General features: G+C 37.6%; 1 protein-coding gene across 1 annotated transcript in view; it reads left to right on the forward strand.

Annotated features, from left to right (window-relative positions):
* The window catches only part of epg5 (ectopic P-granules autophagy protein 5 homolog (C. elegans)), a 152,262-nt gene that overhangs the window by 34,057 nt on the left and 102,050 nt on the right, over positions 1 to 16,155 (forward strand). The window contains exons 9-13 of the mRNA XM_060821832.1: positions 1,587 to 1,737; positions 3,817 to 3,978; positions 5,153 to 5,310; positions 8,766 to 8,920; positions 14,198 to 14,338. Coding sequence (XP_060677815.1) covers positions 1,587 to 1,737; positions 3,817 to 3,978; positions 5,153 to 5,310; positions 8,766 to 8,920; positions 14,198 to 14,338 — 767 coding nt within the window. The remainder of the gene's footprint in view (positions 1 to 1,586; positions 1,738 to 3,816; positions 3,979 to 5,152; positions 5,311 to 8,765; positions 8,921 to 14,197; positions 14,339 to 16,155) is intronic.

The raw sequence follows: 16,155 nt of genomic DNA on the forward strand, positions 1-16,155 counted from the left end.
TGCACATCTTTAAACTATAGAAGGAAACCCATGCAGACGCAGGGAGACCATGCAAATTCTACACAGACAGTCATATAAAGCTGGAATTAAAACCAGGTCCTTGCTACTGCAAGGCAGCAGTGCTAACCACTTAGCTACTGTGCCGCCATAAATGTGGTTGACTCTTAACTGCCCAATGGACAATTAAGGATAGGAAATAAATGTTGGTCTCATTGTCAATGACCATATCCCATAAATGAATAAAACTGAGAAAGGGGGAACCAAACAGTGTGATTTTTCTTGAGGCCCACACCCCTCTAGGGTTGGCTTTGATCATTAGCAGAAGGGTTGAATGCTTTCGGTTGCTGGACAGTGTGCTAATCAAGCAAGTTGCTTTATTCTAGATGGTATTGAGCTTCCAAATAAGTGAGAGTTTTTCACCATATCCTGACTTGAGTTGCAGATGTTGGACAGGATTTGAGAGCAGAATTATTTGCTGTAGAATCAATATTTGTATGGTTGATTTAAATTAAGTATGGTTAATGACAACTCCCAGAGTGTCAACAGTGTAGGAATCAGTGATGGTAATCCCATTGACTATCAAGAAAAATTTCTCTCTTGTTGAAGATGGCCATTGCTTGGAATGTTGGTGGGGTGAATATTATCACTTATCAGACTGAGCCTGAATGTTGTCCAAATCTTGCTGCATATTGTCAGGGCATACTTCACTATCTGAGGAGTTACGAATGGTACTGAACATTGTGTAATTGCCAATGAATATACCCACTTCAGACCTTAAGATGAAGAGAAAGATATTGAAGCAGCTGAATAAAATTGGGCCTAAGGAAGTACCCAAAGGACTCTCCACAGCAGTGTGCTGATACTGAAATAGATGGACCCATTAATCTTAACCATCTTGTTTTGTACTAGATATGACTCCAACTAACAGTTTTCAGTCTGATAAGAGTTGACTTCATTTTGCTCAGGCATAGTTCCTGTCATCAGCTCCTGTGATGGCAAGGTCAGTCAGTCTCTGTTCGCATCTGGTGTTCAGCTCTTTTTTTTTCCATATTTGGACCAAGGCTATAATGAGGTCATGTGGCCTTGGACAAGCCAGTACTGGGTGTCAGATATGATTCTTTCCATCACTTTTCTGATGATGGAGAATAGACTGATGAGCCGATTGTTGGCTGAATTGGATTTGTCCTGCTTTTGGCAAGCAGGATATACCAGAGCAGTTTACCACAATGTTGCGTAGATACCAGTGTTGCAGCAGTTGTGTGGTAACAAATAGGAATTTACAAATAGGTAATGAATTTGCATGATTGACACAAGGGGACCATATTATTGTGGTCTGCAAATCTTACATGGTGTCATGAGATTTTAAGAGACTTGTAATTTTCACTGTGTTCATCCAGATAAAAGAAAGTAGCAGTTTGTTTCTGCCCTTGTTATATAAGAAATGATTAAATTCGTCCAGTGTAGTGACTGTGCACTTGGGAGAATTTTACAGCTATCTTACAGAATGATTATTCCGTCCATGTCGTTGAATGTGGTTTCAAGATTGATTTTATAAATGTCATTACAGAAGTTTTCATGTTCAATAGGTGAATACAATCCAGAAAAAACCACAAGTGAGCAAATGATGAAGATCATTGGATTCGCATCCTCATTGGTGGAGCTGCTGGCAGTGGGTTTGGAGACTTTTAACAGAGTACGATACAGGCAATTTGTGAAGAGGATTGGTCAGATGATCAGGTGAGATAAAGGTAGTGTTGGATAGAATTGTGCAGTTGGCCTCTGGATTGCATTGATAGAATTGGCGATGATGGTTAAGAAATGAAAAGCTGAGGGTACACTTTTGAGTGTTCTTTACACCAAACACACAGATTGGGGCAAAGTCACAAGTTAGAATCCTCTGCTTAAGCAGAGCATGAAGGTATGGCAGAACTTCTAAATTCTTTATGTAAGTGGAAATAAAATTGTCAGATATGGGACAAATCTAGGGTCATAGAGTGTTAGTTCTTTCAAAAGAAAACTTATTAGGGCCTCTGGTAACTAAGTGACGCATTCCTAATAGCATATACCTAAATTATTAAAATGAAGTGAAAGAATAGATAGTATAGGCATGAGCTGCAATTTTCTAGTACTCCTTTACTACCTATTATAGTATTGTAGAAATGTAGCTATGTTCAAGAAGAACTGGTTTCCGGTAACTGCATACCAGTTGTTAACATCAGTTGTCAGCAATCACTTTGACTTCAATATTAATTCACCACAGCAGATCAGGAAGAATATGTAGAAAAAATTTGGAAGTTTGGACAGCCTTTCAATTTTCCTCGTGGCTACCCATTTGATTTTTTTAATGCAATAGCTTTTCTGGCATGCTGTCTAAATTAGGTTGTATCAGTGCAGTTAAACATCTGGTTTATATTTGTTTGCCATGTGGGTTTCTCCAAGTTCATGATGCCTAGCAGCACTAAATTGCTAGAGGTGATGGGTCAAGAAATGCCTTTTATGTAGCTTTTCATTGGATAGGATGAGCAAGGGTATTCAGGGAAATTTCTGGCCACTCCTCTGCCGGTCAAGGCTTCTCTCTTCACTACATCTCCAAAACCCCAGACTCTTGCAATCAATTATTTTCTTGTTGCTAAAGTCCATTCCTGACTACTAACCCCTTCCCACCGAACCTAGATCACATTTCCTTCCTCCAGTTACTTTAAAGTAAATTTAATACTGTTTATGAAGTATTGGCAGGTAATAATTAAAGTCTCTAATGAATGTAACATATTCTAAGTTCAGGTTGTAAGTTTGCTCACTAAGCTGGAAGGTTTGTTTTCAGATATTTCGTCACCATTCTAGGTAACATCATCAGTGAGCGTCCTTTCTACAAATAGAAAGCGGGACATAACACCAGCACTTCACCGGAGGCTCACTGATGATGTTACTTAGCATGGTGATGAAGCATCTGAAAACAAACCTTCCAGCTCAGCAAGCAAACTTACAACCTGACGCTCAATGTGAGCTACAAATCTTTTCAAAAATCGCACATATTGTAAGTTTTCAGAAAATCTTCTATACATTGTTTTATAAGGAAAGAGAGCTCAGATAAATGGATTAGAGGACTAAAATGGTTTATACCAGCACAAAATGTCGATTTCATGTTCATTGCATGCATAAATATGAATTTAAATTGCAATATTTGCTAATGATATAGATTTGTTACTGGAATCAAGATGACTGAATACATTTTAAAACTTTTTAAATTTTTGAAAATTTTTAAAACTAGAAAATTTGACATTTCACCCTGGCATCTGTTGATTGAAACCATAATTAACTGAGATATTCAATCCTTGCTCACCAAAATCTCCTTTAAATATGTCTTTAAGAAGGCAATCTGCAATAATGAACAACTTTATTTGCATGATGAGCAAGTCAGCATCAAAGAATCATCATTGACTACCTAGATTGGGAAAGGTTCATCCTGATTAAATCATAGCCCTCTTTAAAGCCCTATTGAAGTATTTTGCTTGTTTATACCATTTTTTTCAATTCTCAGATTCTTCTGTTGGTAGTCTACATTTTTAAAATGTGCTTAAAACAATTTTTCACCATTATTACATGCAAAGGCCATTTTGCATGTTGTCTGTTTGCAAACAAATGTTTTAAACTTAAAATGTGTAATAAAGAGAAATTGAAAAGCACAAATACATAATATTTGCAGCAAGGAAACAGTTGCTTGGATGTAGAAAACACTGAGGAGATATAACATGATTTGTTTAGATAATTCATCTTTTCTCAGTTTTTAAACTGTTCTATTTTCAACTGAATTACTAGGAGGACGATTTGTTACGTAAGTGACCACTGGGCTCAATATGTCACTTTTCATAAAGAGAATGAAATTAAGATGTATTACCAGTTTTACTCTCTCGAAAAGCTGCAAATAGAATTTGATGAGCTGGTTCTTCGGGCAGTACTTCATGTGCTGAAAGCTAAAAGGTGTGTTGATGTCAAAGTATTGTATATACCAATAATCAGTTTTGTTCTGGAGCCATTACAGTTTTAATGCATTCTTTAAACATTTGCCTCCTCATAGAGAAATTATTATGGTTAAATGTTCACATGTGCGTATGTGGATTATAATGTGGATGGGATGCCAATCAAAAGGGCTGCCTTGTTTTGCCTATGTCAAAAATCTTGACTGTTGCCATTGTGATGCCATTGAATGTTTCTCTTGTTGGAGATGGCCATTGCCCTCTATTTGTGTGGCATGGGTGTTACTTGTCACTTATCAGCTTAAGCCTGAATGTTTTCCATGTCTTGCTGCATATGGGCACAGACTGCTCCAGTAATCGAGTTGTGAATGCCACTGAATACTGTGGTAATTTGCACATATCCAATTTCTGATCTTATGATGGAGGGAAGATAATTAATAAAGCAGCTGAAGGTGATTGGGCCTAAAGACCCTGAAGAATTCCTGCATTGATATCTTGGGGCTGAGCATATTGGTCTTCGATAATCACAACTACCTTCTATTGTGCTGGGTATGACTCCAACCAGTGGATTGACTGCAATTTGTTTAAGGCTCCTTGATGCCCACACTTAGTCAAAAGCTGCTTTGATGTCAAAGGCAGTCACTCAGCCCAGTTCACTATGCTAACTATGATGGGCTCCTCATACCTGCCACCTATTAATCAATTGGCAGGGTGGGAGAAAGATGGGCTAAATCTCTTGTACAGCAGAAAAACACTCAAAAAAAAAACTAAGGATGCTAAAAAAGAGAAATAAAAACAGTTGTTGGAAAAACTCAGCAGGTCTGGCAGCATCTGTGAAAGAGATGATGTGTGATTTCTCTTCAATGATGCTGCCAGACCTGCTGAGCTTTTCCAGCAACATCTGTTTTGTTTCAATCATTCCATACCACTTTAGATCAATGCAAACTGGATAGTGGAGTTGAGAAGAGTGAACGGTGATTGTACACTGAAATATTGGGAAAATCAAGCCTTCATTGGTGATGACTTTTCAAAGTAGCTAGCTTTGGAAAATCTTAAACATGATTTATTGTATATATTATACATCTGGCTGGCCTAAACAAAAAAAAAATTAATGTATATATAATAGATCTCAATTATTTTAAGAAAGAAATAAACCTAAATGTATTTTGCTGTAACAGGTTGGGAATTTGGTTTTTCATGTCTGAGATGCCCTTTGAAACATTATCAACTCAGATGATTTGGAAACTCTTCTACATTCTGCACTGTGCAGAAAGTGAAAATATTGAGAGGTTGTGTGCATCTTTGCATACTGATGAATGCAAAAGTAAACTTAAAGGTATGAACATGTTTTTCACATATAGTTACGTGTATGCAATATTGATTATGAGAATTAACTTAAAAATAATGTGGGTAAGAATGATTAGGAGAAACATCTTCTCTGTGAAGTAGTATTGATATTTCAAACTTAGCCTTTTCTCGGCTGTCTCAATGTTGCTTCTCTGACTGCACTTGAATTTTTTTACCTTGTTCTGATCTCCCTTGCATCAATTAGTATCTGTTAATATAAATCTTATTTTCAGAAACGAGCAGTATACATTTCCCTGTATGCACAATGAATTACATCATTTCATAAGTTTTAAATGAACAGCTAAATAACAATTCAGGTAATATAAGTTACTCAGGAAATTGAGCATTGAAATGAAGACAACAGTGCTGGAAAGCAAAAGTATTGTTGGCATAACTTAGAAAAATAGGAACAGGAGTTGCTGTTCGGTCTAACCAAGCGTAATGCACCATTCAATATGATCACAGCTGACTAAAGACTTCAGTGCCTTTTACCCACACTATCCAAATAATCCATTAAGCCATTGATAAGCAAAAATGTATCATTCTCAAAGGCTAAGCTTCCACAGATCTCTGGGGTACAGAATTGTGAATTCATTACCTTCTGCATAAGTAAAAATATTGCTTCTCATCTTAGTCCTAGGTGGCATTCTTCCTTATATTTATGTATTGTGCAACCTGGTTTTAAACTTCCTAACCAGGAGAAACATCTTGGCTACATTTACACTATCTTTTTAAATACCTTCAATTAGATCACATCATTTTTTGCAATTCAAGAGAATACAAGCCCAATCTTTCTTCATAAGCTAGTCACACCATCCCGGAAGCAAGTCTAGTGAACTTCATTTCACTCTCTCAATGGTGATAATATATTTCCTGAGATAAGGAAATCACAACTACTCCTACTCTAAGTGCAGTCTAACCTAACTCCAATACAATTGAAGCAAGACCTCACTACTTATGAACTCAAATCCTTTTGCGATAAGGGCTAATATTTTATGAGATTTCTTAAAAGCTTGCACAAAATCTTCAGTTAGTCTTCAGTGATTTGTTGCCAAGGGCATCCAAACTCCTTGATTAGATAAGTTGTCAAACCTGTCACCATTTAAGAAATACTCAAGCATGTACTCCTACCCAAGTGAATACTCTCACATTTTTGCATTTATTTTCCATCTGCCATGTTCTTGCCCACTCACTAAGCATGTCAAAATTCTCCTGAAAACATTTCACATCTTCCCCACAACACACATTCCTGCATAGTTTGGTATCATTGTACATTTATTGGTATTATATTCGGACTACATCTCCAAATCATTGATATATATTGTGAATAGCTGGAGAACAAGTACCATAAAAATAACCCTGCTTGCCATTTCAATTCCCTGGCTAACAGTTGTATGTCAGGCCTGCTGCAGTGGTCCGCAGCAAGACAGCAGAAGCTCGAAGAACAGCGTCTCATTTTCCACTTGAAGACCCTGCAACCTTCAGGACTCAATAATTTAGGGTCTGAACTCTCCTTCATTGTCCTTGACCCACCCCTACACCCCAGGCCTTGTCATCATATGAAGGAGCAAATTAGATACAGATGCTGGAATCTGTACTGAAAGCAACAAATGCTAGAGATCATAGTCGTTCAGACAGCATCCATGGAGACAGAACAAACTAGCATTTAGAATCTAGATGACTCTCATAGAACATAGAACAATACAGCGCAAAACAGGCCCTTCGGCCCTCGATGTTGCGCCGACCTGTGAACTATCCTCAGCTTGTCCCCCTACCCTCTCCCATCGTCATCCATGTGCTTCTCCAAAGATTGCTTAAATCTCACTAATGTGCCTGAGTTAACTACATTGGCAGGTAGGGCATTCCACACCCTTACCAATCTCTGAGTAAAGAACCTGCCTCTGACATCTGTCTTAAATTTATCATCTCTCAATTTGTAGTTATGCTCCCTTGTACAAGCTGACATCATTGTCCTAGGAAGAAGGCTTTCACTGTCTACTCTATTTAATCCTCTGATCTTCTTGTATGTCTCTATCAAATCCCCTCTTAGCCTTCTTTCCAGTGAGAGCAGACCTAAGTCTCTTAGCCTTCCCCATAAGACCTTCCCTCCAGACCAGGCAGCATCCTGGTAAATCTCCTCTGTACCTTTTCCAATGCTTCCACATCCTTCCCGAAATATGGCGACTAGAACTGTACACAATATTCCAAGTGCGGCCGCACTAGCTTTTTGTATAGTTGCAGCATGATATTGTGACTCTTCATCAGAGCTGAAGTAACGTGTGAAGAAGACAGCATTTATGCTATAGGTTGGGGGTGGGGTTAGTAGGCTTAGGGTGCTGGTGGAGAAAAGATTTTGATAGTTCAAATAAAGTGATCAAACTGTGAGAATGGCAGGACAACAGTATGTCTCCTGCCACACTTGAAAGGACAGACACTGGCTTGGGGGGAGGGGTAACAGGACATGACAACAAGCTAAAATAAAAGGAAGAAATGGTTCACAATTTGAAGGTGTTGAACTCAATATTAGGTCTACAAGGCTGTAAAGTACCTAGTCTGAAGGTAAGATGTTGTTCCTCCGGTTTATGCTGTGATTCACTGGAACACTGTAGTATGCCGAGGGGGCCAGACATGTGGACATGCGAGCAGGACAGGTGTTATCACATGGGTTGCTTTCAGCAGAGCCAACCCATTTCACCTACTTATGGTCCCCATTATCAGCTTTCTTCCTTCCCTGGCATACCTTTATCCATTCTTTTGTTTGCCTAACTATTTTTCTGGCCTTTGGGCTCCATCTCCACCTGTTCTCTCACTCCCTCAAACCCAACCGTCTTCAATATATAGGAACCTCGATTATCTGAATGAGATGGTGGGCAATATTTCATTCGAATAATTGATTATTCAGTTAATTCATTCAATGTCTCTCCTCTGGGGCGCGGAGTTTTCTGAATTTTCCTTTTTTTCTCACTCCGCCTGCCTTGCTCCCTCTCTCTGACTCGGTGTTTGTTTCTGAGCAGAGACACACTTGTGTGGAAGAGACTTGCAGCATTGCTGAAGCCTCCAGCTCTCCCCCTCCAGCCCCATCAGTTCAATGGGATTGACACAGCGAGCTTCCCATTCAGGAGATTAGGCAGCAGCACACCGCAAGTGAACTACCCCACATCCACCCCCCCGCAGTATAAAGCATCCCATCCTTTCAAAAGAAACTTGTCACTTGTAATTTATTTCTTTCAAGAAAATGGTGTAGATATAACTTGCATTTAAATTTCTAAGCAGCACATTTATAGGAGAAATGCATTTTAAAAATATGGATCTGCTGGCCCAAGCCATTTACACTTCACTGTGAAAAATCCTTTTTAAGGTGCATTGCTTCCAATTTATTTGATAGTACATGTTAATAGCTCTGCTTTGAAACCCATTAAATTATTTATCTCTATTTTGATTCAGACCCTGAACATAAACAAATGTTTGAACAATGTCTGTCCAACATTACCAACTCAGAAGGAATATGCCTTCTCACCACATTTGCACATATGACTCAACCAAAGCAAGGAAATGTTGATCAAGAGTTTGTGAAGACAGTTGCTTTAGAAATATACGAGGTACGCAAATAATTTTAAAATTGAAACCCTCTTCAATTAGTAGTATTCATGTTGAGTTGTAAGAGACAACGATAAGCTTGTGTAAAAGTTCATCACCTTAAAATGTCATGATTAATATTTTTCAATGCCACTGGCTGCACGTCATTAATGATTATTGTTCCACAAACTTGAATTGGTGCATATCATTGGACTGTGTGGGAGTACGTGAAATGCTTGAGTGTACTTCTCACCGTCAGTTAGCTTTATTGAAGATGAGTAGTTAGATTTAGAGTGCAAATTTTTTTCATGTAGCTTTTTAGGACTGTAGTTTTAGTTAAATTGGCGTCAGAAGCTCTCACTCTGTGATTTCCTCCAAAGTGTCCAATTAGTGGTCAGAAGGTGTGCTCTTATCCATTTAATGATGAAGAGTGGCCTCTTGACCCTCAAGGTGGAGTCGTTCTCCCCAATTTTTCAAACTCTTAACAAAAATAAACAATTGTAGACCAGGTATTGAAGTTAAGGATCCACTGCAGAGAACAACCTGCAGTTGCATCTGAAGGTAGGTAGGGGGATAGGCCTCAAATCTATTGGGTGTGCCGGTCTGTTGTCCCAAAACCACTTTGAGGCAACTGCCTTATACCTGACACCTCTGAGAGCTACCTATTGCCAATTATACTTAAGTTACCTCTCAGTGTTTCTCAGCAGCTATCTGGCATTTGTGAGCCCAACTGCTCCCTGTCTTGCCTTCAGGCAAGTGGCCTAAAGACAACCTTGTGACAGAAAATCATTGTCCCAGTCAGTGGCATGTATTTTTATGCCCACCTTTCTCCTCGTCAACATTGAACATTAAATTCCTGCCCAAAGTGTTTGATGTATTTGGGATATTAGTGAACTAGAGAGCTTCTTCTTGACAATCAACAATGGACATTGTCTTTGGACAATCAACAATAACAACTGTCTTATTTGCAGTAAACAAAAACAATCCACTCTTCAAAATCTGCTTATTGGTTTGATGTCATGGACATCATTAGACTCCTAATTCCAGATAATAATTGAAATCAAATTCCACTATCTGCCAAGGCAGGATTCAAACCCAGGTCTCCAGAGCATTATTGGGGTCTCGGGATTAATCATCTGTCGAAAATACAATGAGATCATCACCTCCCCATTCAAATTGAGCCTTTGTGACCTAAACTGGGGAAAGAGGAAGATTGTTCCAATTCCTGATTGCTGTTCAGTGAATCTTGTGAAATTCTACTGTGTTACTTGAAACAAATAAAAACAATTCAATATACTTTGTTAAAATTGCAATATGTTCATAGATAAAATGTTCACCATAAATAAATTCAACTTTAAGTGATATGATCTAGGAGTTGAAGTTGCCTTTTCTTATGGATATCTTAGTGTTGGATATTGGAAGATTGTATTGAATATATGTTAGCTTATCCTCTGATAATTCTTTTAACATTAAAATGCAGGAAGACCTCAATTAATTTTTGGGCTAAGTGTGTAATTGACAAATTAACTTCCATGCAGAACTGGCTGAGGTTATACATTTTTGTAGGGCGAACAAGAATGTTTGACAGTACTGAAAAATATGTCTAAGTAGGGTAGAGAATCAAAGGAACTAGCGATAACTAAAAGTAGGAACTCAGGTTTTTTTAAATATAATTAGCAAAAAACAGCAGGTTTATTTCTAGAAGTTCAGAATTATCAATTCCAGTAGTCATGTTCATAGAGTCATGTGTTACAGGACAGTAGGTGACCATTTGGCCCATCGTGCCTTCAATGGCTTATTAAATGAGCAACATTACCTCATGCCAATCACCTTATTTTTGCCTTATGCCTAGCAAATTCTTTATGTACAAATAATCATCAATGCTGTCTTGAATACCTCAATTGAACCTGTTCTTACCACATGTCCAAGCAGTGCATTCTATAACTATAAGCTAAGAGAAAAAGATTTTCTTCACTTCACCCAAGTTCCTTTTGCGGATCAATTTAAATCTATGCCCTGTTATTTATTTACAAGCAGAAATTGTTTCTCTATTACTTGATCCAGCCACTCTCAATTTTGAAAACATCTGTCAGATCTCTCACTTCTCTCCAACAAGAACAGTCACAACTACTTCAATCTTCCAGCAGTACATCATCTTTTTGGTCCCCAATCAGTCCTTCTCTTCTCACCCTTGTCCACTTTATATGGTCATAGGAAACTTTGGGACACCTCTTGTGTTGGCTGCCACTCTTTTCTCATAATTCCTCATTGCTCCTCTTATTTGTTTTTTCGCCTTCCCTCTGAATCTTTGATATTCCTCTTGGTTCTCAATTTTATTTTCCACCTGTTTGTCATAAGCACAATTTTCCTCTTTATCTTCATTTCAATCTCCTTTGCTTTCCACAGAGCTCTGATTTTGTTTACTCTACCATTCCCATTTGAGGCAATGTACCTTGACTATACCTGAACCATCTTCTCTTTGAAGGTAACCCATTGTTCAGTCACTATACAGTTTTCCTGTCAACCTTTCACTCTTGTCAATCCTGCTCATCTCTGCTCTTGTCCCATTGAAGCCTGCTGTCTAGCATTTGAATTATCTCACTCTAGTTGTTCAATTTGTACAGATTCTTAGTTTGACTACACATGTACAGTGAGCACTTCTAGCCATGTATTACAGGCAGGATTTGGAGGCACTAAATATAATGCAAGATATATGCAGAATAGTGTCAGAACTAAAAGGTTATATTTATTGGGAAAGATTTAATTGATTGGACTCTTTTTCTCTAGAAATGGCTAATGGATGTTCTGATAAAGATTTTGAAATGGTTGAAATAGTATACATGTCGAGAAAGTGACCAAAACTATGTATGATAGTCACTGGTAAATAAAGAATTCAGGCAAAGTCTCTTTATGTAGAGTGATTATGATGTGAACTTCATGACCATAAGGAAGTGAAAAACATACGTACGTTCAAAGGAAAGCTACATAAGCGCATGAAGGAAAATGGAATAGGGTATGTTGATGAAGAGGTGTGGAACATAAACACTGGCACCAACCAATTAGGCAGAATGACCTACTCTTCTACTGTATGTACTTGAAAAAGTTGTCTTCTATTTATTCCTTCAGATTGATCATCACTTTTTTTCCACACAATAGAAACATAGTGTCATATGCAGAGCAGATAATGGTAGGGAGTTTGGAGATATAAGTTCTTAGGAGATATGTGCACATTCTCAGATGCCTTGGCTGCACCTCTGCTTTTTCCCAGTAAAGTTTCTTAATGAGTTTGATGCCTTCCCAAATGACATCAAACTCATTAAGAAACTTTACTGGGAAAAAGCAAGGTGCAACTAAGGCATCTGAGAGAGTGCACATATCTCCTAAGAACTTATATCTCCAAACTCCCTACCATTATCTGCTCTACAAATGGCAGAGTCTGCACATGGCACTATGTTTCTATTGTGTGGAAAAAAAAGTGATGCTCAATCCCAAGGACTAAGTAGAAGACAACTTTTTCAAGAACTATATACAGTAGAAGAGTAGGCCATTCTGCCTAATTGGTTGGTGCCAGTGTTTATGTTCCACACCTCTTCATCAACATACCCTATTCCATTTTCCTTCATGTGCTTGAGATACTCATAAGGTGGAAGGGACGTTTACCCTCTTGAAGACTGTTTTAAGGTTATTACCAAAATCCTTCCATTGGATTGCTGGGAGTATATGCCCAATTGAGCTTTGAGTAGAGGAGTTGCATCGAGTGGTGTCAAATAGCTGAATAACAGGTCCAACAACAGGATGACCAGGCTAGGACAGTGTTTAGAAGAGTAAGAGGAGACTTAGTTGAAACCTCTAAGATCTGGAGGGGTTTGATTGTGGAGACATGGAGTGAATGTTTCCTCTTCAGGAAAATTTCAAACAAGAAGTCATTAATAGAAAAGAAGGCCTCACCAGTTTAAGACAGAGATGAGAATTTTTTTTCTGTACATTGAGAGCGTTTTTCTTGGAAAGGCCATATAAGTACAGACTTCAAATATTTTTAAACAAGAAGTGAATAGATTCTTGGTAAGCAAGGGGATGAAAGGCTGTCAGAAATAAGTGAAAATGTGGATTTGCGGTTACAATCAGAAAAGCCATGATCTTATTAAATGACAGAACAGACTTCTTGAGGGATCAAATATCAATTGGTCTTTTTTGTATGTTTATGTGTATATGTCATCTTCTGCCCAATAGAGGTGATTTTGAGTGAATAATGCCTCAATGCTGACCATGTGTGGACTTGAGAGGCAACATTGATGTTTATACAATCTTAAAAAGACACAGTTGGTATAATTTTTGAAGGTGGTGTCTGCTGTAGTTTGTCCAAATCTCTAAAGCATATATGAATGCAGGGTCACTGCTGACTAGTAAACCATAGCCATTGTCTCTGTTTTGGGATTGTGGTCCTCTAATGTTCTTCCTCAGTCAGCTGAATACAGCTCTCACACTGGAATTAATCATTTTGCGTTAACTTTTATCTTTGTTGAGAGGAGAGTCCCAAGGTTTGGAAAATAGCCAGCAATCAGTGTTGGGAAAGAGCAAGAATTGTGGGATGACGTTCTTGCATTTATTTGTGAAGGAGTCAACAATGACCTAGTATCAGTTTCTGAGTAAACATCATCTGCTGGTTGATGCTCAATGACTGGGGTTAGAGTAATTCTCATTTTCTGGATTAAGGCAGTATAATTTGAGCAATTTCCCATCTGTTCTGGCAGTTATTTCCATGCCTGAGAGTAAATTTCTGGTGGTATGGGGCAATGTTGCAGCAAGGAAGATAAAGAAAAGGACTGATGTGATGATACTGCTATGTTTGACCCCACCCTTCACTGAAAGGTCTGTGGTGGTTCTTGTGGACTTTCACATGGTAAATGTTGTTATGGAAGAGGTAAAAGATTGTGCCAAATTTCTGAGGGTAGACAATGTCAATGAGGATGCTTATAAGCCATAAGTAGTGTTGAATTAAGTTCCTGTTCCAGAGGCTTATCATTGAAAGGGATATGGTGTGAAAAATCATAATTGGAGTAGGTAAACATTGAGGAAAATGTGCTTTATTGATTAATTGGGTACTCAAATAGGAGAGAGCATTTTATTGTAATTTTTTTTGTGGTTATGATGCCTGCTCAAACTCACTTCAAAAAGTGTAAATTCAGCAATACAGAAATAGTATCACCACCACCTTGGAGTTGCCAACTAAGGTAATGCAATATGGTGATACATTTCTTTGTGCATATATAAAATGTGTGATATGTATTTGTCTTTTATAGGTAGCTTTTGTAAGTCTTTGCACGAGAGAAACCTTTTCCAAAGTTGGCCGCGAACTTTTGGTCACAATTTTGACAGCTAATCCTGATATTATCTCTATACTTCTGGATCGGGTCCGAGAAACTATTGAAACAGTTGGCATGGTATGTTCTGTTTTAACATTGAATAAGATGTCAAAGCTTTGATCATTAATCAGTTAGTTAATTTTAGGTTGAAGAAATGTAATTTACTTTGTGAACTACTAATTCTTAGTGAAGTACAAAATATATTTACTATGAAGAGGAAAGTATAACCTTTTTCTGTTACAACAGCGATTAATATATAAATAACTTATAGTATCCATAGTAAAAATGTTCCAAGATGCTTCACTGAAACGTTATCATACAAAATTTGACATGAAATGTTAGGTTAAATAGTCAAATCCTTGGTCGAAGAAGTTGTAAGGATCATTAAGATGTAAGAGTCAAAGCTAGAAAGATAAAGAAGTTAGGGAAAGAATTCAAGAACTTAGGATCTACATGGCTGAAGTAGAGAACTTAAAATCAGGAATATCCAAGAGGCAAGAATCTAAGGAGCAAAAAGATTTGGAAATTAGAAATACAGTGGACAAGGGATTTGAAAACAAAAATGATAATTGTAAAATAGCATTACTGAACGAGGAACCATTGTAGTTCAGTGAGTGTGGGAGAGCTGAGTAAATACAACTTGGTGGGAATCAGATTATAAGCAATTTCAGAAGTTTCTGGTGGGTAGAAGATGAAAAACCAGCCAAGCTAATGCACAGCCATCAAGTTTGTGGGTGACAAAGGCATGAAGTTGGGTTTCAGCTGCAGGTGAGCTAAGACAGTAAGCTTTTTTTTTAATCAACCTCTTTAAGCATTATTTCACACCACTGGAGCACATGGGATTTGAACCTGGGTCTCCTAGTCCAGAGGTAGGGACATTACCACTGTCCCACAAGATCCCTGGCTAAGGTAGCAATGATGCAGACTTTGAATTGATTCAGCTGCACATTTTAACTGTATTAACCATATTGCAACTGGGATTGAATGATAAATAATTATACATTCTCTCCTTAATAAACTAATATCTGGCTCATTCTGGCGAAAGCTTCCTCTGCTAACAAGTCAGGTCCCATGCGAAATGATATACAGATCACGGGTTTCCAAATAAACAGATCACAACAAAGGCTAACACGAGGAGTAAAAAATATTTATGCTATTTTGAAATAAAATTGGTGGTATAAAGAGTTGTTTTGAGTTATTTAATAGAGTCAGAATTGTTGAAGGTTTTATTCCGTATCCCTTCTGACCTAATGTTGAAGCAAGAACAAATTACTTAAATGCAAAAAATATGAAATGAAATCTGACAATATTAAAACACGCAGCATCTTATTAACATTTCAAAGAGATAGGCAATATGTGTATACCTATATATGTACATTTTGTTCTTAAAATTAAATGATCAAAAGGTAAAATGTTGAGAAATTTTTACCCCTGTACATTTGATACTTTCAATTTGGTATTTAGATTACTACTGAAGTGTTAATAAAATCCTTCCATGAGCATGTTTATTATTCTACTAAAATAAATTAACAGCCATTGAAAAATGATACCAATTGCAATCACTGTGCGTGTATTTCAAAATACATTGCAAACAATTTTATCTCAACATTTTAAACTTATTATTACAATGACAACATAAATTTAATGGATGGAAACACAAACAGAAATTGCTGGGAAAGTTCAGCGAGTCTGGTAGCATCTGTGGTGAGAAATCAGAGTTAATGTTTTGGATCGAATGACTCTACCTGAAACGTTAACTCTGATTTCTCTCCACAGATGCTGCCAGACCTTCTGAGCATTTCCAGCAATTTCTGTTTTATTTCTAATGTACAGCATCTGCAGTTCTTTTGGTTTTTCATTTAATGGACAGATATCTATTTCTGCTTTAGAAATGT

This window comes from Hemiscyllium ocellatum, chromosome 1 (genome assembly GCF_020745735.1).
Source record: "Hemiscyllium ocellatum isolate sHemOce1 chromosome 1, sHemOce1.pat.X.cur, whole genome shotgun sequence".
Taxonomy (NCBI): Eukaryota; Metazoa; Chordata; class Chondrichthyes; order Orectolobiformes; family Hemiscylliidae; genus Hemiscyllium; species Hemiscyllium ocellatum.